This window comes from Boleophthalmus pectinirostris, unplaced genomic scaffold (genome assembly GCF_026225935.1).
Source record: "Boleophthalmus pectinirostris isolate CB_2022bp ecotype Guang Dong unplaced genomic scaffold, ASM2622593v1 HiC_scaffold_21, whole genome shotgun sequence".
Lineage (NCBI taxonomy): Eukaryota > Metazoa > Chordata > Actinopteri > Gobiiformes > Gobiidae > Boleophthalmus > Boleophthalmus pectinirostris.
In genome coordinates, this window is record NW_026571175.1 from 21,435,713 (window position 1) to 21,463,011 (window position 27,299).

General features: G+C 37.8%; 1 protein-coding gene across 2 annotated transcripts in view; it reads right to left on the bottom strand.

Annotated features, from left to right (window-relative positions):
* Nucleotides 1–27,299, bottom strand: part of rbms3 (RNA binding motif, single stranded interacting protein) — a 446,391-nt gene that overhangs the window by 48,030 nt on the left and 371,062 nt on the right. For both annotated transcript variants that reach the window (XM_055157285.1, XM_020932479.2), the window contains exons 7-9: nt 21,430–21,536; nt 6,676–6,719; nt 3,094–3,190 (exon numbers count right to left, since the gene is read on the bottom strand). In XM_055157285.1, coding sequence (XP_055013260.1) covers nt 3,094–3,190; nt 6,676–6,719; nt 21,430–21,536 — 248 coding nt within the window. The remainder of the gene's footprint in view (nt 1–3,093; nt 3,191–6,675; nt 6,720–21,429; nt 21,537–27,299) is intronic.

Below are 27,299 nucleotides of genomic sequence, written 5' to 3' on the forward strand. Positions count from 1 at the left end.
TGAAACATTCACGCACACGACTCAAAATGGCCTCTTAGATACCGCAGACAAAAGACCAGCACAGGCATGATCCACAGGGCCATATCTAGAGATTTTCATTACGAAGCCAATAGTTTTCATCCCACAAAGAGGTCATTTCTTATGCTGTGCTCTTTGCGTGTTCAGAGGAGAGATGGAGGACTCACCTTGTGCTATGAGAGCCTGAAGGGCAATAATACAGGAAGCGCTGGGCCCATATTGAAACTGTGAGTATTAATATTCCTCAAAAGCTCGGTCATTGTTTTTGATAAATCAATTTGGGAAGCCTTCCGAGTGCAGATTAGAGACCTTGCCTGCTTGGCCCACTTTCTTTCTCCTCCTCTGTCTATATCTCCACCCCTCCCTTCTTTCTTTCCGCTGCAGGTACGCTCCGCAGTTTTAATCAAGCATGCCTCAAAGACGGGCATCGCAACCTTCACCAAACAACCTGTACTCTCCTCTCCCCCCCTCGCTTTTCCTCTCCTCCTCTCTTTCCCTGTCTCTCTCTCCCCCGCTTCCTCTCCTCCGTCCCACGCTCCCCGGTCGTCCCTCCATCTGTCTCCGTGTCCAGGCCTGGTCTCATTCCCCCTGCTGGTTTTGAAGGCACGTCTTTGCATACTAAACACAGCTAATGGTAAGTGACAGGGACGTCTGCATGGAGGGGTCATAGCCGGGAAGACTTTGATGTAGGTGTGTTTGAACTGTACTATGATTGAATATATTTAAAGGTGCATTGTGAAACTTTACTGGTGGAGGGTCCGACACCTGCTTTTCTCCATGGAGAGGTTATCGCTTTGTCGGGAATGTCACAGTATTTCCTTAAACCTTTCTCTTCTTTGAACTGAATTGAATTTTTAATGTCATTTTTTTATGTCATACTGTGGAACATTCCAAGCAGAGCAATGACATTTCCATAGAAACAAGAAGGTGGTGAACCCGCTACCGAAAAGTTACACAGTGCACCTTTAATTACTGTCTTTATATATTGTGCATCCAGCTGATATCACTTTTATTGGTGCCACTTTATAATGTCACCAGCGTAATTAGCCCTAATAAAGCATGAACAAAGACTTTATAATGAACAAATATTTTTTCTCATTATGAATTAAGCCTTTGGTCATGCTTCATTAAGGCAATTAAAAGTGCAGTTATTATAAAAAATTACAAAGGGGGAGTACAAAAATGAAATAAAAACTCTCAACTTCCAAATCCACAGCCTCATAACATAACTGAATTAAAATTTAGAAATTTTGTTTTTTGTCTTATTCCACTCTTCAGACCCTGCTGCATCTGTCAGTGTCACTGGAACTGATTTATTTATTTATAATTTATTTATATATTTATTTATTTATACTTATTAGGGGTGTAACGGTACATGTTTTCGTGCTGAACTGTTTTGGTTCAGGATGTTCGGTTCGGTGCAGGGCTGTGCACGAGTGAGTTTGTGACCTCTGTTCCTAGCGAAAGTGTATTTTCAATTGCTGGGGATGTTGTAATTGCCGGCAGATCTGCACTTACTGCAGACAATGTGGACAAGTTGTTTTTTTTCTGGCCAAAAATATGAAGATTGAGTAAAACTTCATGCTGGAACTGTTAGTGCTGCGCTTTACTTTTTGAAAAGTTTTGTTTACTGTTTACAAGGAATTCATTTTTTATAATATTTCAAACATTTGTTGCTTATTTGAGAATATTTTATTTAACTCAATAGTAGGGATGTAGCAATAATCGAAATACCATGATATTGTATTGTCAAAAGTCTCAAGGGCTGTCACAGTATATCAAATTACAAGTTCCTTTGCTTAAATGCATGGTTTTACAGTAGCAACAGCTTATGAACATAGGGAACTACATATCCCATGATTCATTTCAGTGCAAACAACATGAAGAAATATGTTCTTTTACTTGGATTCTTGGGATTATGATGGAAATAATTCACACCAAAATCTTGTCAAGGTATTTTAAAAACAAAAAAGTTTTCTATCTACAATTATATTAGCCTCTCCGAAATATCACAATAAATATCGTACGGTGAGACGCATATCGTTATAATATCGTATAACAAGATTTGGATATCGTTACATCCCTACTTATTGTTATTACCAAGCGGAACTTTGCATTTATTTTATTTTCCCCATTTGTATAATGTTAAAACTAATTGTTGGTTTAATAAAAACACAAATGGTTTTAGATTTTGTGCCCATACTGTACTGAAAATTAACCGAACCGTGACCTCTAACCTTATTTATTTATTTGTAGCCCCATTAACTAGTCTTTCTGGGCTCCATTAAAAGTATAAAACCACGCTACAGCATTAACTTTCCTGATTACTTAACAATTAAATAACAAATACAATTCATGCATATTCATAACAAACTTAAAATCATTCCAATCATCCTCTGTACAGTTATTGACAAAGTTCATTTTTGTATTTTCCCGAAAGCCTTGAAGAAAATTCTGTGAGGCTAATGAAATGTAAATACAATGCAACTCTATTAACCTTGTAATTTTAAATAATTTGTCCATTCAAAATAACAATCGAAGTCTTTATTTTGTTCATTAGGAAGGTATGACTGAATGTTTAATGCGCTATAAGAATTTCAATTTCCACTGGGGATAAATTAGTAAATAAGAAAGCAGTCAAAGCATGCATTAATTTTCCATCAGCATTTAGCTATCTAGAGCAATATTTGAATAACCGAGTCAGCACTACCAATATCCCACAAGATGAACTCATTACCAATACATTATCATACACATAAAATACTCAAACTCACTTTTCTGATGAGGAGCTGAAAACATACAATAAAATTTGAAAAAGACCCCGCTGTGAAAGAGGGCAAGAAACTGCATAGACGGACTATCTGATCTTCAATGTCAGCCATTTTTCTGTTGTGTTGTGTTTACCACCCCCGATACATGTCATCCCACACAGCTGGAGACAGCGCTGAATGATGATGAAAGCAAAGAATGGCCCTGGCTCCTATAGCTGACTATTTACATTACACTATAGACGTAAACAGCCTGATAGCGCCGCGTTGTGTGTAGATGTAACAGATATGATTGTGTAGCGCTCACCTGATATGTGGAGACGGGGGAAGCAGCGATGAAGGGCGTGATGGAGGTCTGCGCGATCATGCGGTTGGTGGCGATGCTATAAGGCGAAGAGTAGAACCTGCAAATGAAGATATATTTCGTCAACAGGTGTTCAAGGTTTGCGCAGAACAGTAAATAAAAGAATGATTTACATAGAGAGTAACAACAATATACTTGGCCACAGTATGCTCTTGATACAACCTTTGTCCCGCCATCTTCTAACTTTCTCCTTCTTTAAGTGTGTTATCTTCAGTTTTGCTTTAATTTAAAAATAATTTATTTAAGATGCTCAAATGGATACCTGACCTGCAACTTGGCCTTGTGGTGTCAAGTGCTTGTCCAGGCTCTTGACCAAAATAATTAGATTATGCATCTTTAATGTGATGTGGTAAGGCCGTGCAATTAATCAAATTCTGATCGCAATTTCAATTTTGTGTGTCAAACGATCACCAAACTATATACCATTTTTTTTGGATTATAAGTTGCACTTTTTTCATGACAACTTTTACTCCGGTGCAACTTATATATTAAAATTTTCACACTAAGAGCTGAGAGAGTATCTGCTACTCCTGTACCACTGTCACTTCGCTCTACTGCACGTCTCTAATGCAGAAAAAGCCGCTGTCCTGCTGAAATATGCAGCTGAATTTAGCAGCAGAAAGAAAGTTTGGAGTGAGTGAGAAACTTGTGAGGCACTGGCGGAAAGCGGAGATGGAGAACACAACTTCAAGGCAACCGGGAGGGTGCACCATAATTCTAATTGGAACTGGAGTGAGATGGAGAGTCTGGTAAACTTGTTCTGTTCTGTTTTTTATACTATAGTTATCTGAAGAAATATGTGGCGTTAATATACTAGACGCCTATTCAGCTTGTTGTCCTCTGTTCTATAGTTATTGCTGTAACTTGCCTTTCAAGAGGAAATGTCGGTTCCTGATCTCTGATTTTATAAAATAAATTTCTCCCAAAAAGTGCGATATATTTTGGTCTTCTTCATTACGCATCTTTGACTCATGCGACTTATACTCCAGAGCGAACTTATAGTCCAAAAAATGTGGTAAGCTTAAAAATGTTTATTTTGGGATATTTGTTATATAAATAAGTATATTAATTTTATTTTTTAAATATAGAGATTTTCTTCATTTTATGTTTTATAAATTGCAAAACTGCTCTAACTGCTCTGTTCATATTTGTAGCCTATATTTATTTTCAATTTGAAATTTTTGCGTAAATTATCAATAAGAAAGTGTTTTGGGTTTTTTTTGAGAGAGAGACAAATGCTGAATAAATGCATCATGTACCTAAAAAATAATAATTGAGCAGCCCTGTGATATGGTTATCTTATAGGGCGGTCTTTAAAAGTTGTTTTCACACTTTCCCACATCACTTCAAAACTGAAACTAAACTGGTGTATTGTCAGAAATGAAAAACACTGAAAAAAAATCCAGCTTCTTCTATAAAAAAAAAAAAAAAAAGGCCAGTACAGGTTTATCAAAGCCTCTCAAAATGCTCACACAGACACCAATTTCATACTAAGGAATAAGGGTGAAGTGCCTTGCCTAAGGACACAACAACTTGGGAATCAATCCTCTGAACTTTGGGCTGAGAGACCCCTGCTCTAACCCCTGAGCCTGTTTCCCTGCAGATATAGTATTAAGTAGACCGGACAGTGTTTTGCGCTCACAGACATTCTTGGCACTCCTAAACTCTGACTCCGTATCTTCTCTGTATTATGCTCAGAAAAACGATGGCCCTATATATTGCATTTTTCACTCCACATAAAAGTTTGATATTGTGCGACGTGCGTTATAGTGCTCTCTACAGAAGAGTTGAGTTTTATCACATCAAATTGAGCTGTCACAGTGTAAAATAGGACTAGTATTACTTTCTCGTCTTGTTATAGATGCAAGAATGTGTGGGGAGCTTAAGAAACAGAAGAAGATATAGTTCATAGTTTTGGATACATTGTGTGGTTTATGATGTTACATTAAACCAGTGTGTATTGTCACTGTTGAAGAGCGCAGTTGTCTCTATACCACCAACATGGGTTGAAGTGCATGTCCAGGTAAACGCGGATATTGGTGGAAAATACAATAATGTTGCAATGTTTTGCATGAATGAATTTTAATCTTGTGCCTGGTTTGTTAAGGATTACCTATCCACAGTATTAAAGGGCCCATATTACATGATTTTCTGATCTGTGTTATAATGTTGTTTTCTCATTAAAAACATAGCTGGAGTTGTGTTTTCTTTAATTCACACATTTTAAACACACAGACCCTGCATATTTAGGTTGTGTCCTTCTCCCAAACTGAAAAAATTCTTCATGACATCACAAGGTGGAACAGAGCATTTTGAGCTTTGGATATGCAGACAGACTAATACTAAAGAATAGCTCAAACATGTGTGTCCAGAGAGGTTCATTTGGTCTTCTGACGATTTATGTTATCGGTTCTTTTTTCAGACCAAGAGTTTGTTTTCATACCTGATAGTTTTGACTGCTTCCTCAGAGTGGTCACGTGATGTTGCTGTAACGTGTCTGGTCAGCTGATTTTACAGATTTTGGCGTTGTCTTCCAACCGGTGGAGGCAGGATGACGGTGCCATCTGCAGTCGGACTTCCTCAGGACAGTATCCCAGGTGTGTGAGAGTAAAAAAGCCCCCTCGTCCCGGCTTATAGTCCCGTGGGCATGTTTCCGGATTTTGATTGCCTCTTTAATTAAGAGACAGTGTTTGTTTTCCTCTGTCCCAATGATGTTTGCTCCATCCATACAAACCAGGACGAGGGGGCTTTTTTAGTCTCACACACCTGGGATACTGTCCTGAGGAAGTCAGACTGCAGATGGCGCCGTCATCCTGCCTCCACCGGTAGGAAAACAGTGCCAAAATCTGTATAAATCAGCTGACTGTACATGTCACAGCAACATCACGAAAAGCGCTAGTGAGCAGTCAAAACTGTCAGGTATGAAAACAAACTCTTAGTTTGAAAAAAGAATCTAATAACATCAAATATGTGAATGAAACAAAACACAACTCCAGGTATATTTTGGATGAGGTAACAACAGTAACATGGTTTAAAGCTCACAAGAGTTTGAGTAATATAGGATCTTTAACCTATTTAGGCTTTAAATTAACATGTGTAGTACTGTACTTATATAACACATGGGCATTTTAGGAGAAAAATAGCTGGAATGATTCTTAACACACAAATGTGGAAATACTGCATAAAAATTGGCATTATTAAACACAAGAGCTTTCCTGTGGGCCTCGCACTAATGCTGTTCAATGGAGGTTAGGCCGTTGAGGAAGTCAGGGGCAGGGTGGGGGCTTCCTGCTTCCTGTCTCAACACAACTGGGAAAAATAAAACAGTTTCTTGCCCATTCATTTCAAGTGCACCATTAAGACGCAGACACAAAAAGAGCCCACACAGAAGCTCTTAATCAAACAGTAACAAAGTGCAGACAGTCCATTCGTCTTTATGTATGACACTTGTATTGACTGGGCGCCTATGGCCAAGAGCGGAGTACATTAGCAGGTGCCAGAGACAGATGGGGAGCTCTCACTTACCCGTTTTGCATTGCAGCTGGGTCATATGTTAACGCCATGCCAGTCTGTAAGAAAGGAGAGAAGAAGATGAAGTATATAAAACAAATACAATTATTCATTAAATTATAAGGCTGCAGGAATTAAGTCAATACTGGTGTAATAAGCTTTAGAGAAAATGACAGTGAAAAATGAGTTTTTGTTTGTGTGCATTTGTCATCTGTGAGTTGGTTTTGCAGGGCAGCAGAGATGGTACCATATGAAATTTTGGTGTTGCTATTGTTATTATAGATATTTTTTATGATTATTCTCGATTACTGACACCAAACAACACTGGAATTCACAGTAAATTACCACGTCTCTAGTTTGAGATCAGCATTATAAAATGATTAAGTAAACAGTGCACTGTGTAACTTTTCAAATGCTTTTCTTCATGGAGATGTTATTGCTTTGTTCTGAATGTTTCACAGTATGGCATTAAACTTTTTCTATCTCCATGGACCAAACCAGATCAAGTTAGAGGTCAGATCTGTGGAGAGGCAACCTTGCTCACAGTCAGAATGTCTGTTTTTTAGGTATTTTTGACCTATAAAACCAACTCTAATTAAATAAATGTATAGTAAAGGTGGTGAGGGACCCTCAGCCAAAAGGTTACATAGTGTACCTTTAATATGACAGTATGAAAAGTCATATAAAAATCACTATGTATTTAGGTTGACCTTTTGGAGTTTGACTTATTTAAATGACTCAACTTTTCTTCTAAAATCTGAGCAATTTACATTTTTAAGTTCTATAATCAGGATCATCAGTAAACAACTTTTGCATAATTTTTGACAGTTTTGCATAATTGTGCAGTTTTGTGAGGCATTGTTCAACTACAGTGTTTTATTAGTATCATATCTATACTTCACGTTCTGAGTACAAAACCTCCATATTTTATTGATCTAATTTTTGTGATTTGTAACAGCATAAGTAAACTTTTAGTCAATCCAAAGTCCTAAATAAAATTTTTTTGTAAAAGCATTCATTGTCACCATAAACTGGGGCTACGTTTACACTGAAACGAATCAATGTATCACTGTATCACTGTATCGGAAACGATTTGCGCATATTTGTTTATGTTTTACAAAAACAAAACTTAAAACCACATGGCTAATTTGCACAAACTGAGCGCTCAAAAAACAGCTCACTCCTTGTGCGCTGATGCGGTTCAGTCGGACTTAAAAAGACACGACTCAGTGGATTATATGTGTTTTTTCTATGACAGACGGGTGTTGTGCTAATGGTGAGTCTGTTCTGTGCTTCTATCACGTTGGAGATGGTTCATGTTAAACTTTTCAGAGATTAGGTCATATGCATAGACCGTATTTATGAACTGACATATATTCTAGCCTCTTAGCGTTTTGGTGGTGAATTACGTCATGGTGCATAGACCTACGTCAGCGTACCAACGTTTTCAGGCGTCCACACAGTGCCAGATTAGATCCGTACTCAGATGGATTTGTGGGAGCTGACAGCCCCAGACCGTTCCGTCTCTAGAGCCGTTTTGCATCGGATTAGTGTGGACGAACACTGCGTCCGCAACTAAAACGACTCGAATACATACTAGTGTGGATGGGGCCCAAGTTATTTTGAGTTTATTTCACAGTGTAAGAAATGGGACACAATAAGAAAATGTTTTAAAGGGCCTATATAGTGCTGTTTTCTGACCTGTGTTATAATGTTCAGAAACAGAAACATACCTGGAGTTGTGTCATTCATACAACACACAAATTCTCCATATTTAGACTGAAAACACTCTGTTCCACCTTGTGATGCCACGTGCTAGCACAAGAAGTGCTCCACTGTGTTTTTAAACATACACCTTCTCTAGAATCATATGGACAATTGCAGTCCTGGAATTGCCCATCTCTATGGAACAAAAGGTAAAAGGAGCTGTTAACTTGAAAAATACAGCCTCATGACATCACAAGGTGGAACAGAGCATTTTGAGCTTTGAAGATGTAGACAGATTAATAATAAATGGTTATTCAAACCTGTGGGAATGAATCAACTCCAAGTACGTTTTTGAGGAGGTAACATGGCTAAAAACTCACAAGAGTCAACTTCGGACCTTCATACTTAACACCTAAATGAATGACTCCGTGATGCATATCTGGCAACCCAAAGTTTAAAATCGGATGCCCTCTGCAGTAGTAGTGAAGATAGTGTGAGTTCTCGTCTTGTTCTTGGTGTGGGGCCTTGCTCAGAACCACGGCGATCCGTCATCTGCATTCCCACCACCCTGTCCTGGAGGCGCGCTAATCCTGTTTCTTTACGTGAGTCTGCTGAGGGCGGCACTTTTCATCAGAACACACAGACCTGCCCTTCTCTCCTGTGTCCTACCGCCCTCCCCTCACACAGACCCGCCCTTCCTCCTGTGTCCTACCCCCCTCCCCTCTCTGTACCTGCTCCTCCACTGCTGCTGCATCTTATCCACACAGACGCTTCATCTCTTAATCTCCCCTGTCTTTGTCCAGCTCCGTGTGTCCTTGTGCCTGCAAAGGCCTGGGTACAGTCCTGAGCCTATTTGATGCTTTTTATCATTATGATAACTTTTGATTTATTTTTAGTCAGCAAAAATATGACATTGACAAAAACTGTGAATCTGAAGCATAGATCCAACAGAACTAATTCTCAACCATAGTTAACAAGCTATAGTTAACAAGTATTCAATGTTAAAGGGCCCATATTACTATCACTATTTTCTGATCCATGATATAAAGTTGTTTCCTCATCACTAACATACCTGAAGTTGTGTTTTGTTTCATTCACACGTTTGAGTAATGGTGTCTGACTACATCTTCAAAGCTCAAAATGCTCTGTGCTAGTTTGCAAATTAACAGCTACCTTTGCATTTTGTTTACTAGAGATTGACATTGAAATGGTAGGCTCATTCATCGGCTGGTTTCACTTCACTGGAAACCGTCTGACCTCGCAGCATTAGGATTCGTTCGTTCGACGATAGACAGTTACTTTTTTTATTTAATCAATCGCTGCTATTTGGTCATGATGTATGTAATGTGCTGGAATGCTCAGTGGTGTCCAAGTAACTGCTGGCATAACAGCAAATAAAGCAGAGTCCTTTCTGTGAAGTGAACTTGTGAATTAAAGGTGCAATAAAAAATGCAAAGTTTGTATTTGACAAAGAAAGCCCAAAAGAGGATTGCGTATGCAGTCTGCTATTGCAACTTGGGTTGGTTCAGCTCTTTGCTGATTGGCCGGTGCGCGGTCTACAACTTCCGGGGTTCTTGCAAACCGTCTAGTGTATTCTGATTCCTGATCTAGTCGCTGGAGAGAAAAGAAATTGAGTGGAGGCACTAGGTGGCACCACCCTGGCTACTGAAATGGTCCATGTGGAGCACTTCCTGTATTGCCACATGACATCACAAGGTGGAACAGAGTGTTTTCCATTTCAGAGAAGAACACAGCGTAAATATGCAGGATTTATGTGTAAAACATATGATGAGGAAACAACATTATAACAGAAAACAGCATAATATGGGCCCTGTAAGAGTTAGCAGCTACCTAACAAATGCTCAGTGAAACTGCAAACCATCCAACCATCCAACCATCCAAACATGAACTCAACTTTCTCAGGACAGTGAAAAAATAAAATGAAACTTAAGACTGCCACCACCTAACCCACAAATATTGTTGAATGACTCACAAAACGCTGGTCCACCAAAAGCGGGTGCATATAAATATACTTCAAGGCCACAAGTGAAAAAGCACTTTCTCACAAGGTTAAGAGTTATGGTGTACTGATGCGTTAGTAATCCTACACATTGAGTCCTACATCCGAATAGCATGTGGTGTGTGTTTTTGCTTGCTCAGACAGTTTGTGTGTCAACATTGATAGTTCTAGCAGAAGAGGATGACTGTCTTTGGAGACGGAGAACTCCCTGAAGTGATGCCCTTGGTCTGAGAGCTAATGGCTTTCACAGCAGCTCAAAGACGCACTAAGATACACAAGAAAACGCCAATGAATCCTAATATGAGCCAATTATGCACAGAGTAGAGTTATATTTAGTCAAGCTATAATGTACTTGAGTAACTTGTACTATTTGTGTCATACTTTTACTCAGTATACAGTACTCTTACTTGAGTAAAAGTTTTGGTTGTGAGTGACAAAAGATTTATGTTGACAATATTAAGTGATATCAGTTTGAATTTGTGTTTCTTACATTGTTCCTTCAGATATGATGCAGTTTTTTCACTTTTGTGGTCTCTCCTTTGATAATACAAAATTTTGTTTATGATTTAAAATTAAATAAACTATAAACCATAGATAGTTATGCTTACTTTAATAATTTCTTGGATTACTACTTTGTACTGTATCATTTTGAAGTAACTGTACTCCCACTTATGTACATTTTTGCTACTCTACTCACATCTGATTGTATGTTTCAAATTAATTTAAACACACAAAGTGGGTGAAGCGTTTTGCCCAAGAGCACACTGACAGAATGCAACGCCGCACTACAAATCTGAAAGTGTTGTCAAGTTTTTGGGTTCATTCCAAATGGCGTTTAATTTCATTTTTAAGCAAAAGTTCTATTAATAAATCAACTCACTAATGACTAATGCTAAATTATTCAAATGTTACCATCACAATGGCCACATTTGATCTGCAATAATAGCCTTGAAAAATGTTCTAAAATTATCTGTGTTCCTTTTAAGATTTGCTTGAGGCCAAATGACAAGACTCTATTCCACAAATGGATTTTTAATGCCATTGTATTTTGCTAAATGTGTTTTATTGTAATGTTTCTGTGCCAAACTTTTTTCTTATGTTTTTGTGAGTCTGTATTCTTTGGAGTCATGGGAGGACATCTTATATTCCACCTGCTTCTGACTGTCCAAACACCAAAGCCCACATGATTCCACTGCTCCTCTGTTAACCTCAAAATATTTTAGTGCAATATTTTTGTCCTTTATTTTGGCCACATTTGAGCAAGCAGATATTCACATTTTTACACAGTATGCTCCCAAAGCAGGTGTGTAAAACTTGGCAGTCAAACTTATGGCAAAAGATAAAATTCAGCAAATAAGTAGACTAAATGTAAAAAGAAATTTCAACTTTTCAATTGGCTTCAAATTAATGCAAAAATCTGACCTTAAACCTTGGTCTGAAAAAGGAATCTATTAAAATAAAAATATAACTGGCCTTAAAGTTGTTGCATATTTTTCATAGCTAGAAAGTGAAAATAAATCTAAATGCATTGCTATGGTTTTTACTGTGTCTAAATACATTTCTAATTCAGCAATAAAAGGGGTGGGGCCAGGGTTTTAGGGGCCCAAAACTGGACCGTCTTTCTATTCATCTATATTAGAAAGGGGCCCATGTAAAGCTTTTTGCCCCGGGCTCCCAAATTTCTGGCAACGGCCCTGATTGAGAATATCCTCTTTGACGAAAAAGTAAAATTTCATCACATCATCAGCTCCTCCCATTCTTTTTTCGTATATGTCCTGTTTTTTTTCTAGTGGCATGCTTCCACAGTATAAATCCTCGTGTTGTTTTTTCACATTCACTCATTCCGCTGGAGGAGGTGTTTACTAAATGTGACTTTGAATAGACAAGAAAAGACGCCATGGCACATAAACTAACACAATAAATACAAAATCCAGTGACTAATATCGTTTGTGAGCGCACTACATCTAGATACAGAGCTTTCCACTCTCTTTTCACGTCGTCTTTCTCTTCAGTACCAACATTAGACGTACAAACCACCGCCCTCTTGCTCTTTTCTGTCTGATCTTCACATTTTTTTTATTTTCCTCTTCCCTGCGCCTTGAGTCACCGTGACGATCTCGGTCCATATGCTACGGCGGGATTTGGGAAGACTTCAAACGTATGTGCAGGCAAAGGGGAACAGGCAACCCAGAATGTATTCTATGATTTCACTCCCACTGTAGAATCCTGCGTGTTCATAATTAAGCGTGAGCAGCTCAGAAGTACAGCTGCATTATGGGAGCAGGTGACATGTGAAAATCTGGGGAAAGAGGAGACAGTGTGGGGATGTCAAAAGCTTAATGTTAGAAATAGTGATGGAAGATTATTTGGTCAAAAATCTACATTTTTACAGGTCACAATGTACTGAATGTAAAAAGAAAAAAAAAAGTGTTTTATAAACCTCAAGTCTAGACTATGCTCAAGATAATTATTTCCAATTAAAGGTCAAATATGTTATGCAAAATTGATTCTTTTGAGCTTTAATACATGCTATAATGCTGTTACTTAATCAAAAACACATCTGGAATTGTGTTTTGTTTCATTCACACATGTTTGAGTTACCCTATATTATTAGTCTGTCCACCTCCAAAGCTCAAAATGCTCTGTTCCACCTTGTGATGTCATGTAGTGGTAGTTTTCAGATTAACAGCTGCCTTTTACTTTTCATTCAGTCAGATTGGGAATTCTAGGTCTGAAATTACCCAAATGATTCTAGTGAAGTCGCACAGAGTTTAAAAAAACTGTGGAGCACTGTTATGATCCAGCTCACTAGGGTCGGGAAAAAAAAAAGAAGAAGGTGGAGAATGGAATCAATTAAGTAATATTTAACTAACAGGAAAGATAAATTAACAAAACAGACTAAAATATGCACAGAAAATAACCTAAACTAAGAAACAACATAACAGGATTAACATACAAATTTTGTGCTAAAAAAATGGGTAACTAAAACACAAGTGCCCCAAAGTAAAACCACATAAACCCACAAACAGAATCGAGTGACAAAATATAAAAGGCACAAAACAGAACTAAACTACGTGAGTGTCTCAACACAACAAACAAAGTCAGACATGTTCTAGTACAAACGAGTGACTGGCCCTAAAGAGACACACACAAACACAAAATGGCAGACTGTCTCTTTAAACAGGGGGCGGTGGCTGCAGGTGAGGTGGGCGAAGACAAGCCCCACCGATCACGGACCAGGGCTCCCACAGCAGTAATCAGGACAGCCAGCAAAATAAATTAAAACACACAAAACAGCAAATAACTAACACTTCTTGTAGACATCACAAGGTAGAACAAAGCATCTTCTATTTGAAAGAACAACTCAGCCTCAGGATTGTGTTTTAAAATATGTGACTGAAACAAAACACAACTCCAAGTATGATTTTGGTGAGGAAACGATATTATAACAGATCAGAAAGTAGTGTAATCTGGACCCTTTAAGCCCAGTGAACACAGCAGCACAGACACAGACAGTAGAGCAGATAAGAGCCCACAGTGTTAATAGACTGAGCGCAGTGTGGTGTTGCCTTCATGTTCCTACACTGGGCTGAAGAATGGTCCTGCTCGGATAAACACACTACATGTGATGGTATCTGCTTCTCCCTGAGCTCAGAGCCGCACTGATCAATGACCACAACATCACATATGAAGAGGGCCGTATACAAGACTAACGCTTTACTTTGGCCTGTTTAAATCCAGCCTCAAAACTCTAATCTATTAGACTGGCTTTTAACACTCAGTAATGTAGTGACACTTTTTATTTCACTGTTTAATGTTTAACATGTTTTTATATTGTACTGATTTTAATGGGAATGTGTTAGTTTCAGGGTAGTTTCACTGTAGTTAGCTCCTTCCTGCAGATAGATATAAGGAAGTACCCACCAACATTTTGACCAGAACTGAAGAAGGAGCCAACCAAATATTCTTTATCCAGTTGACGAATTGAATTTCTCCTTAACCTTTAATGGGAATGTTTTTATATTGTGTTGATTTTAATATGAAGCACTTTGGCCACCTTGAATGTTGTAAAAGGCTTTATAAATAAAGTCTGATTGATTGATTTATCTGCGCAAGAACATAAAAGAAGAGTGCTTATAAAAATAAAAAGAAAAAAAAAAAAAATATTAACCCAGTCCTTGCTACATTTACCAGTTTACATTTTGCTTCACTTTTGTTGTTTTGCTTTTTTTTTTTCCCCAAACACATCAGCCTCTATTACACAAAATTGACTCTTGAGAGCTTTAAGCCACGAGTTGTGTTTTGTTTCATTCACATATGTTAGAGTAATCCTTTCTTATTAATTATTGAAATTATTCAAGGGAAAGAGTATGGAGTTTAAAAACACAGTGTTTTCAGTTTGAGAGAAGAACTCAGCCAAAATTTGCAGGGTTTGTGTGTTAAACGAGGAAACAACATTATAACAGATCAGAAAATAGTGTAATATGGGCTCTTTAACATGTAAGATGTAAAATGCTGGAGCAACAATCTCGACGTATCATCATTCTGAGACCCATGAATACATGTGTGAATGAAACAAAAACAAAACTCCAGATACGTTTTTGATGAGTAACAACATTCCAGCACAGCTAAAAGTTCACAGGAGTCAATTTTGCATAATATAGGACCTTCAAAACAAAATATTCTAACTTCTGAATGGTTCAAACTCCTCAAAATGGCGCCTATAAACAGGAGAATAGAGTGATTTCCTTCAGGCTGAACTCACTCGACCTCCGTGACACCACTGAACATTTAACAGACACTTGGAGCTAATGTGAACTCCTCTCACGATCTCCGAATTTCACTGAGTTGCTCTTACTCTGCCTACCCAGCACTACTGTCATACCACTGCGCGCATGGAGCCCTCTCCTTTGGGTGCCCTTCCCGATATAGCAGGTTGCTGAGATTTTAACCTTGTCTCTCTCCACAGGTTGCTGATGAATTTGTTACCACGAGGCCGAATCCAATTTCAGCATTCCCAGCATTCCTGATCTGTGATGGGAATATGCGTGTTCAGACGGGCTATATAAGGATACATACAATTTAGTGTCTGTACATGCAAGGACAATGTGATCGATCGAGCCCAGGTTCAAACTGTAGGACACGGGACAATAGTCTATGCAGGTACAGATGAGAATTTACAGTATCAAGCACAATTCCAATTTAACATGACTTTTGACATTTACAGTTATATCGTTTTATTTTATCAATACTTTCTGTTGTCCATTCCTGGTTTAGTCTTGGTTGACTATTGATTTGGTTCAGACCTGAGTTAGTTCTGCATTAGAACAGGTTCAGTCTTTTCTTTTTTCCTTGGTCCCAGCTTATTTATACACGTTTTTAATTTGTTTCTTCCATATTTCATTATTTTCTGATCTGTTATAATGTCGTTTCCTCGTCACAAACATACATAACCAGAGGTGGGGACTTGGACTCGAGTCAGACTTGAGTCACTATTTTTAGGACTTGAGACTTGACTTGATAAAATACACTAAGACTTGGGACTCGGGACTTGAGAAGACTTGATGCTTCTCCTAAAAAAATATGTTTTTAGAAAATACTTCTCTCTTTACAGTTGATACATGCAACGCTTAATTTTAAAGGAACAAACTAGAACATGTCCCTCCCACTTCTCTTGTTACTATGGCAACATTAACTGAAGTACTGTAATGTGGTATCCTCAAATGTACTACATCAACGTACAGTACAATACAGTAAAACAGAGGGAACTACAGAGAACTACATGTCAAAATAACTGTTATTTAGCACTCTTAAATTTTAATTCTGTCTGTTCCAACCGTAATAATTCACACTCTCGTCGAGACATTTAAAAAGAAAAAAAATTAGCATTTCTACAACTTTTATATACATACTCATACATAAATATATCATGACTTTTTAAGTAAAATTTAGTTTAAAATTCATATAAATAGCAAAAGTCTAAGCTTTATTTGGTACTTTTTGGTTTAAAGACTTGAAATGACTTGAAGCTCAAAGACGACAACTTGGATTTGACTTGGACTTATGGGCCAGTGACTCGAGACTCGACGTGGGACTTGACTTGGACTTGATTTGGACTTGAGGTCAAAGACTTGAGACGTACTTGAGACTTGCAAAACAACAACTTGGTCCGACCTCTGTACCTAACATATCATAGTTGTGTTTTGTTGCATTCACACATCCTGCATTTTTATATTTTTTATTATTTTTTGTATAATAAAGGACCTTTAAAGATGCACTATGTAACTTTTCTGCCACCTACTACTCTCCATAGTAATATGAACAAATAAATAATAATACATTTTATATATGGCATTTTTTCTAAACAAAGTTACACAAATAGTACAGTGGAGATGTCATTGTTTTACCTACAATGTTCCACAATATGGCATTAAAATGACACATTTTGCTTTTTTTTACTCAATTATTGGTGTTTTTATTGCTCCAAAATATATAATATGAGCAAACTCCTCTTCCCACAGATCTAACCTGTAACTTGACTTTGTACACCTGCTGGTCGTCATGGACATAGATAACTTTAATGCCATACTACGGAACATTCAAGGCAAAGCAATGCCCTCTTAACAGCAGACCTCCACCAGAAGAGTTACATAGAACAGCTTTAAACCTTCAATACAATGAAGTAAGCATAAGTAAACAGGCAGTAGTTAAGGCTACAGGTTGTAAAAGTTGGGCGGGGCTACAGTTCTGAGAAACCATTAGCTCAGATGTGTTTGTCATCAGGCCGCGTGGGACATTTATTGGACAGTTTCTGGGCTCGCCTTATTCCCCTTAGTTACAAATTCTTGAGAAATTACGGTAAATGTCAAAAGACTTCGACTTTCATTTTGATATCGCTGAAAAGGAACAAATAGAAGTGTAATGCGTCAGCTACTAGAAACCAAGACAGATGGTGTTAAGGAGGAAAAATGTGTGGAGCTGTGTTTGGTCACTGCTCTGTTTCATTCCATACAGACAACAGGAGCAGACAGGAACAAAGAAAAACCTCCCACAAATAAAGATGATGACACTTATGTGATGTACACACACTAGTACACACAATACTTCATAAATATGTTTTGTGGTTGGCACTGATAGTTAGTACCAAGCTGCTTCTACTTCTACTTCTACTTCTACTACTACTACTACTACTATTTCTATTACTACTACTTCTATTACTATTTCTACTACAACTTCTCCTATTACTTCTATTACTACTTCTACTACTGCTTCTACTACTTCTACTACTACTTCTACTGTTACTTCTATTACTACTACTACTACTACTTCTATTACTACTACTACTACTACTATTACTACTTCTACTACGACTTGTATTACTACTTCTATTACTACTACTACTTCTACTATTACTACTACTACTTCTACTACTTTACTTCTACTACTGCTTCTATTACTACTACTACTACTTTACTACTGCTTCTATTACTACTACTACTACTACTGCTTCTATTACTACTACTACTACTACTGCTTCTATTACTACTACTACTACTACTGCTTCTATTACTACTACTACTACTACTGCTTCTATTACTACTACTACTACTACTGCTTCTACTACTACTACTACTACTACTACTGCTTCTATTACTACTACTACTACTACTGCTTCTATTACTACTACTACTACTACTGCTTCTATTACTACTACTACTACTACTGCTTCTATTACTACTACTACTACTACTGCTTCTACTATTACTACTACTACTACTACTACTACTACTACTACTACTTACTTACTTACTTACTGCAGTTGAAAGACAGTGTTCGAATCTGAGCTCAAAACAATTCTGGTTAGTGAAAGAATTTTATTGACAATCCTCTATTAAAATGAATAAACTTTTTTTATTACCTCATTTGTTTCTACTGTAATTTTAACACAGTCTTCTTGCTCTGTAAAGCACTTTGAATTTAGTTGTGCAAAATTTCTGCTCTATAAAAGCTCGCCTTAACTACTACACACCTGGTTTAAGGTTATTTAATTGTTATATATTATACAAATGTGACTTTAAGAGCTTTTAATCATTGAATATGTTGTATCTTCATCATTATGTTATAATACAGTTATAATACACACATTTTAAATCACAATATTCATCTAAAATGACTTAATAAAAGAAACAAGCCCACTGACGTCCTCATTAGAAAACTACAGAGCCCAGAGGGAGCTGACGTCGCCACAAACGTCATCACAACAGAGTCTGCACCTCTGATGGATATACGCACCAAAATGACTACACAACTCTGCCAATCGATTAAGAAACCAAATTGGAGAACAAAGTAAGCAGAGAGCAGTGGGCGTATGACGATGGTGGTGAAAACAAGGGTTGATCAGCAATACGACGTCTTGAAAGTAAGTGATTAAAGACTGCTCAAACATGCACAAATAACTCCAAATACAACTCTGGGTGAGTAAATGGTGAGGAGAGGTGGTTAAAAGCTCTGAAAAGCTTTTAGTTGTATTTTGTCTCATGCAGTATTTGTGTCCAACTTACAGCATTTTTTTCACTTTCAGAAGTTTTCATGTGCATCTAAACAAAACTACACGATAAACATGATAAATTATGTTGGAGAAAACGATCTACACACCTCCTCCTGACCTCATTTTTAGTGCTAAGCCGCTCTGCCAGTCGCCCTGAGCGTACATGAAGAGGTGACAGCCCCGTTTGGGTTAATAATTTGGGCTTCATCAATAAACAGGACAGTTAAGAGAAAGCTGTTATTGTGCAGTATCCAATTAAATGTTTAGCTAACGAGGTGCTTAGGCTACAAATCAATCAGTGTGTCTGAGGAGAACTAAATGTCTCGATGACAACCTGAACTACACGAGTTTAGTCAGCTTTTCCTGCGCTCCACACTTCACTTTTAATTGGGCTGTCAAAGGCATGGATTCCAGCTGGACTTAGGGCCAAAGCCCAAACTCTTACTTTCTCACAGTCTCACTCGGACATTTTTAAACACGCTCTACCTGATTTTCTTAAAAACAGAAAAACACAACTAGTCCAAAGTTATTCCTCACTTACTTTATGTGTTCTGAGCGTCCTAATTATTCACCACAAAAAGTTTGTAAGTGCTTTTCATAACCAACCGCGCACTTCCTGATTATCGGACATTACACAGCAACAACAACTAGCAAGCTAACCACACACTTCTTGATTATCAGAGAGTACATAGCAGACTTTTTTTTTTTTTTTACCTCAACAACAACTAGCATGCTAACTGCACACTTCCTAATTACTGGATTATCAGCGAGTACGTAGTAAACTTTTTTAAACCTAAATAACAACTAGCATGCCAACCACACACTTCCTGACTATCAAAGAGCACATAGCAGACATTTAAAAAATATATATCTTAATAACAACTAGCATGCTAACCGCACACATCTTGATTATCAGAGAGTACATAGTGGATTTGTTTTTTACCTCAACAATAACTAGCATGCTAACCGCACACTTCCTGATTACTGGATTATCAGAGAGTACATAGTAAACTTTTTTAAACCTCAATAACAACTAGCATGCGAACCACACACACCCTGATTATCAGAGAGTACATAGTGGGCATTGTTTTTTAACTCAGCAACAATTAACATGCTAACCGCACACTTGCTGATTATCGGATGTAACACAGTCATTTTGTTTGGAATGGTAACAACAGCTAGCATGCTAACCACAGACTTCCTGACAATCAGAGAGTACAGAGCGGCCCTGTTTTTAAATCTAAACAACAACTAGCATGCTAAACACACACTTCCTGATTATCAGAGAGTACAGAGCGGCCCTGTTTTTAAATCTAAACAACAACTAGCATGCTAAACACACACTTCCTGATTATCGGACGTTACAAATCATTTTATTTATTTATTTATTACCTCTAGAGCTTCATATACAGTATATCCGTACTGGGGCAAGACTATGTGACTATGGGAAAACTTGGGTCCCGGCCTTTTAACACACTTCAGAGTTGAGTTGAGTTGGTGTTACTCTGGTGTAAGGACGCTGCTCTTTCATTAGCACAGATGACGTCCGTTGAGTAGGTGACAGGTTTAAAGCAGTGCCCAGGAAAAAGTGGTATTTTCTCTCACAGTTTGCTTTGGTCCCCTGAGCCGGGTTTGTGGGAGGAGAGGGCTGCAGATACTCTCTTCTGCTACTTTCATGTATTTTATGAAGTCCTTTATGGAGATGTAAAGGAAAGGTGCAAAATATGTGTGAGAAACTTCAAAGTAAAAGTTAGGAACACAAGTTTAAACGGTCAAAAGTCCTTAAATGGTGTCTATAACAGGAAAGGCACAAGTTACTGCCATAAACCAGTGTTTTCAGATCAAACTGATCATTAGATTAGATTTTTCTATGGATTCAGGGCTGAAAACAAAAGAACAGTCACGGATTTAGATGTTTTTGGAATCAAGGGCTAGAAATCATAAGAACTAAAAACAATATTAATTGTGAATAGGAATGCCAGCCTTTTCAGTTCCAATACTAATACCAATATTTTGACTTTGAGTATTATTGAGCAATACCAGTGTTAGGACAGAAAACACACTCATTTCCTTAAAACACAGTTAACTTATTACACAAGAGATCCAATAGTGTTATGTAACTGTTATTTATCCTTCAAATGACGACTGAATAGCTTCGTATGAATCAAAATCAGCCTGTAAATAGGTCCAATCAGGATATCGGCTTAAACGATTCCCGATCCAGCAATTTTTTCAGTATCATTCTATACCAGTATCGTGCATCCCGAATTGTGAGAAATTTAGAAACAAAAAGTCATTCTTGATCAATCTATACTCCAAAAAAGAAATCTAAATGTGCATGTGTGTCTGTTTACGTCATGTTCATAAAATAAAAGAGAATCAAGGACTGAATCATTTTTTGATCATGGTGCCAGTAAATGTGAATTACTGTCAAATCATGACGTTTTTCCCCGTGACCCCGTGGCCCCGTGCAGCTGTGCAGTGCCCTTCTTACCTCGCCCTCTCTGTGCCACGGCCGTCCATTCTGGGGGTATTTACTCTGGCTCTGGCGCTTCTTCTGCCCTCCGTCGGCAAATTTACACAGCAAAGGCTCCGTGGGGGCTGTGAAGAGAGAGGCCAGCATTATGAGGACCGCCTTGTGTGACCCCAACAAATGATACTACACCGATATAAAAATATAAAAAATACTTCAAATAGAAACAATATAAGAGACAGCAGGTACACATATATTAGTTATGAAGCGAAGTATAAATTCACCCAACTCTACATATCAACGCAACATGGGCAAGCGGAAGAAACAGACAAAACTGTTAGCAATATACTTCCAGACAGTAGGAGGAACTAGTGAACCTGTGGGACAAAACAACTTAAATCTGTGATAACTTTGTTCTGAAAAATGTATTCTCCTGTAAAGAAGAGAAGAGAGAAGAGGCTGAGAGTTCTGCTGCTGTGGAAGGTTTCAGAGGAATGCAATGGCGCTTATGAAACAGAAGAAAAAAAAGAGAGTAAAGATGATTGGCTGATGAGGGGATGAGAAGCAGAGCTGGCAGGCCGTGATTGACAATAACAACAGGGAAGGAGGGAAGATAAAGGACTGTATTTTTCTGACTATAAATCGCACCGGACAATAAGTCTCACTTTTGGGGGAAATTTATTTTGTAAAATCACAGACCAGGAAACGACATTTCATCTTGAAAGGCAAGTTCTAGTAATAATAACAGAATAGAGAACAACAGACTGAATAGGAGTCTGGTAATGTCACATATGAACAGTTATTCAGATAACTGTTACATAAACAACAGAACAGAACAAGTTTACCAAACTCTCAATCTCACTCCAGATCACTAAATCCATTGAATTCGTCATCCTCTTTGCCAATTCTGAGCAACTCCGTGACCTCCGGAGGTAAATGGAGCACCACTTCCTCTTCTGTATGTTGTCAGACTCTACATCAGTTCCAGTTTGAATTACTCCGGCCTTTCTGAATCCTGACAAGATGGTTTCGGTTGTCACTGAAGTCCAAGCTTTCGCAATCCATCCAGTGACTTCCAGGAAAGTTGCAGAGTGCACCCTCCCGGTTACTGTGAAGCTGTATTCTCCATCCCAACTCTGGAACTCTTTGCCCATAGAGTTACAGTCCATCCCTGACCTGCCTCTGTTCAAAGCCAAACTTAAAACCTACTTATTTAGAATGGCTTTTAACACTTAGTGGCCCTATGACACTTTTTTTTATTTTAATGGTGTAATGTGCTTTGTTGACCTGTTTTTATGATGTTTATTGTTTTTTATTTATTTATCTTGTTTTAATGTTGTACAGCACTTCGGTCGGCTTTGGTCGTTGGAAGGTGCAGTAGAAATAACTGATTAATTGATTGCTTGATCCCTCACAAGTTTCTCACTCCAAACTTTCTTTCAGTTGCTCGATTACATATCACTACTTGCAGCAGAACAAAGGCTTTTTCTTCAGGAGACATACGCAGTAGAGTGAGAAGTGACGGTGGTACAGGCGTAATAGGAGTAGTAGATACTGACACACAAGTCTAGAGCGCCCTCTCGTGGCTGTCAGTGTGAAAATTTTAATACATAAGTCGCACCGGAGTATAAGTTGCAGGACCACCCAGACCATGAAAAAAAGTGCGACTTATAGTCTGGAAAATACGGTACATTATATAGAGTATATTATTTATTATTGTTATTTGTCAAACAAGTTGAACAAAGGGTTAGTTCTAAGGTGTAAAAATACACAGACAATAATCAATAAAACCATTTAGAAAGTAGATACTCATTTCAACACACACGACATTTGACCTTATCTGAATAGTTTGAATACGTCTCAATCTATATTCACTTCATTTTTGTAGAGCAAACATTACTATGAAGAAAAGCATATGACGGACCCTCCACCAGAAAATTTAGACAATACACCTTTAACAAAACAATACAAAGTTAGAAAATCGAAACAATGAAATGTAGGCGAGTAAAAAACAAGAAGATTAATTAACATAAAAAGCAGAAATAGGACAAGACTGCATGCTATTATTATTCTGTGTTGTATCAGAATCAGTATTGATATAGAGGAATTTTCTTGGTGTTGAAATTTATTAGAAAATACTACGTGAAATGTACTAGTATGCAACTTTCTGAGAACTTTTTCCCCATTCAATTTACACAGTTTTAAATTATTAATCGCTACAGCAACAAAAAATACTCATCTGAACAGGTATTGAAAAACAGGTTGATATATTGAAATATTGAAAAACAGGTTTGAAAAATAAAAACACAAACAAGATTAGATCTTTCCTGAATAGTTTTTATATGGTTTCAATCTATATTCAATTCATTGTATTTTTGTGGAGCTCAAAACCTCAATCTGCAACATTTGGAGGACTTTTCCCCCGTTCAAACAACACAGTTTTAAATTATTAATCGTTACAGCAACATCCCTAGTTTCTCATTATTCTGAAACCCACGAAGGACAACCTAACCCGTATGTTTTGCGAGATAACTGCAGCACCCGAAGGCAACCCACTCAGACACAGACAGAACATGCAAACTCCACATGGAAACTGCACCTTGAGCCATGTTGCTGTGAGGCGAGAGTCTAGAAACAGAGATAATTCAGTCTTCCTGGTTGAATTTACAAATCCATCTCTCCTCCGCCCCCCTCCCCTCTGGCTCTGCCCTCCTGAAGAGCTCCTCCACAAATTCCCAGAGCAGTGATTTTGGCAGGGCCTCGGTCGCCATGACGAGGCTGGCAGTGTATGAAAGAGCGGAGCTGGGTATTGTTGAAATAATAATCACAGTAATCGTACTTATAACTGCTGCTGACACGCTAATGCAGGCCCCTCTGTCAGCCAAAATCATTTCATGAACTGTTCCTGTTCCCACTGCATTCTGCACGGCTCTCACATGGTTTAAAGAGCCCAGATTACACTACTTTCTGATCTGTTAGAATGTTGTTTCCATCATCATCCTCATCAAACATACCTGGACGTGTGTTTTGTTTCATTCACACATGTTTAACACACAAACTCTATATATTTAGGCTGAGTTCTTCGCTTAAACAGAAAACACAGTCCCACCTTGTGACCATTTTGAGTTTTGGAGAAGTAGACAGACTAATAAAGTGTTACTCAAACCTGTGTGAATGAAACAAAACACAACTCCAGGTATGTTTTGAGGATGTAACAACACTCTAACATGGCTTAAAGCTCATAAGTTGCATAATATAGAACCTTTAAGATGACTTAATGGCGCAAATTAAGCAGATTTTAAAATGTTATATGTAAAACGTTTGTGTGTATCTGTAGTTTAAAATGTGCTACAAATTCACCAGAAGTCCCCCCAAACATTCTGCTTGTTTCAGTGGAGATGTTTTGCTTTGTTGAACATCTCTATGTTACATTGATTACATTATAATTAGTGTTACTACTAAGAATGTTTGTCTCATGGAGATAATATTATGAATACCACTCTGTGGAACATTCCTGGCAAAGAATGGAGACAAGCAGACAAAGACCCTGCCTGGGTACTTAACGGTCCAATATGTACCTACTTAAAGGTACACAGTCAACTGTTAAGTATAGAAACAAAACTAAAGAAAATACTGTAAAATAAATGTATTGTATATAATGTATATAAATGTACAAGTATGTAGCTCATTTATGCAGCTGTGGGTTTTTCTTTCATGGAATGTGACACTTGGTGTTTGCCTTGCATTACATGTACGTCGTCTGCCGAGATACCAGTCTAAATATGTTCATATACTGTATGCACTTTGAAATATGCATCATATTTGTTATATATTAAAAAAATCTGGAATAGGAAAAATAGTCTGAAGTCTGAAGTCAAGCATATCAAGATGACTGAACCAGTGGTGGACAAAGTACTCAACTTTGTTACTTGAGTAAAAGTACAGATGAAAAGGTAAAACATTACTCAAGTAAAGGTAATAGTGTCACATGCAAAAAATCCACTTAGGTAAAAGTATTAAAGTACCTGTTTAAAAATGTACTATAAGAGTAAAAAGTAAAATTATTTTTGCAGAGATTTTTAGAACAACTAGAGGCTGAAATGTAATGATTTTGATAAAGAATGTATCTGATTTTAAGTGATTCAACTGATTTCTTAATTTTTCTAGCTGCTTTTGTGTATTTGGGTGTTTGGTTTTCTTAATGTTGTTAACTCACATTAAATGTACTAAAAAAAATTAAGTCTCCACAATTGCAGCAGGTCACAAACCATAAAGAAAAAACGTTTTACTTTTCAGTCCAGGGCTAAAATGTAGTGAAGTAGAAAGTACAGATACTTGCCCTCAAATGTAAAAAGTAAAAAGTAAAAGTAAAGTACAGATACCTAAAATGTATATTGTACGTGTTGCCTTGTCACCAGTGTTGATTACCTGCACAGAGTTAAACGTATCACATACACATTATTATTTGAGTGTGTGTGAGGTCAGTGTCGAGCTCTCACACACAACAGCGGTAGAAGTGGAGTCTGGTTCAAGCGTGTGTGTTTCTTTTGTATGCACACGTGTGATAAAAGCCTCTGAGCCACACATGACCTCGGCCCTGGAGATAAGTGTGCAAAGGGCATGCTCTCACACACTCCTCTCACACTGGAGCTGCAGGTGAGCCACCGCAGAAACAGAGCGGCTAAATGACTGCGCTCATCAGATACAGCGCCGAAAGACCAGAGACAAGAGGCATGCTGGGAGTTTTCTCATGAGAAACTGGTGGCATTTAAACTGGTGGCATTTTACCCAGGGATCTGCAAGTCCTGAAACAACATTATATTTCTTTAGTTTACTTTTTACTACTATTGTTTATATAGATCTAGCAGTCATCGTCCAGAAACAACAGGGGCACGCCTCATAGAAGTGTTCCCAAAAAACTACTTTCTTGAGGTTTCTAACTTGTCTTTTTTTTTTTATCAACAGGTGTCTCCTCATCCAAATACTCCCTGGAGCTGTCGTTTTATTCATGCCTGTTTGAAAATCATGAATTGTCAGGTATGAATCACACAAACTCCTTTTCATTTGATTTTGTTATTCTGCCCCCTGCTGGTCTCTTCACTGGCTTCTTTCAGTAAAAGTTAAGTTACTTTACTGTCCACAAATGAGTCTTCAGGATTTGACCCATCCTTCAATGCCCCTGGGACAGTTGCTCCTGACAGATGTACAGTTGTATTATTTTAAAATTCAGGGGTAGTTTATGAGGTATTAATAGCCAACACAGAACATATTTAGATTCACCATGTTATCTTTAATTGTTTTGAACATACTACATTTTAAAACGTATTTGTTTGTTTATATGTCTGTGTCAAAAGTCACTCACATTACAATCAGCATGTGTTCCACTAATGAAACTCCTGCACATCACATCGGGTTTGTCAAGCTGTAGTTTATTGTTTTGTGTCATACTTTTGTATATTTGTGGAGAATTGTTTTGGGAACATGGATGACGTAGGCTTGTGTGTGAAGCACTGGGCCGGAGGGTTCAGACAGGGCATGGATGACATCTAAAATCACTTCAGGAATGTTTTTGATGAGGGAAGAAAGCTATAACATGTTAACCTGATTCATCAGCCAGTTTCACTTCGTAGAAACTGTCTGACCTCACAGCATTAGGATTTGTTTACTTGACGTATGTAATGCACCGCTAACAGGGCTAACTGGTATATTAAGCTTTTTCCAAATTCTGTAGGAAGAAGGGCAATAATGTCTTTCTCCTTGATAAAATTCACCAAACATTCTCTTTGTTCCGGCTTTAAATTCTCGCTCTTGGGAATCGTTGCCAACACAGAATGTATGGCTCTTTGCTGTTTGGCTGGTGCCCAAACTCACACTTCCGGGGTTTTTGCAGA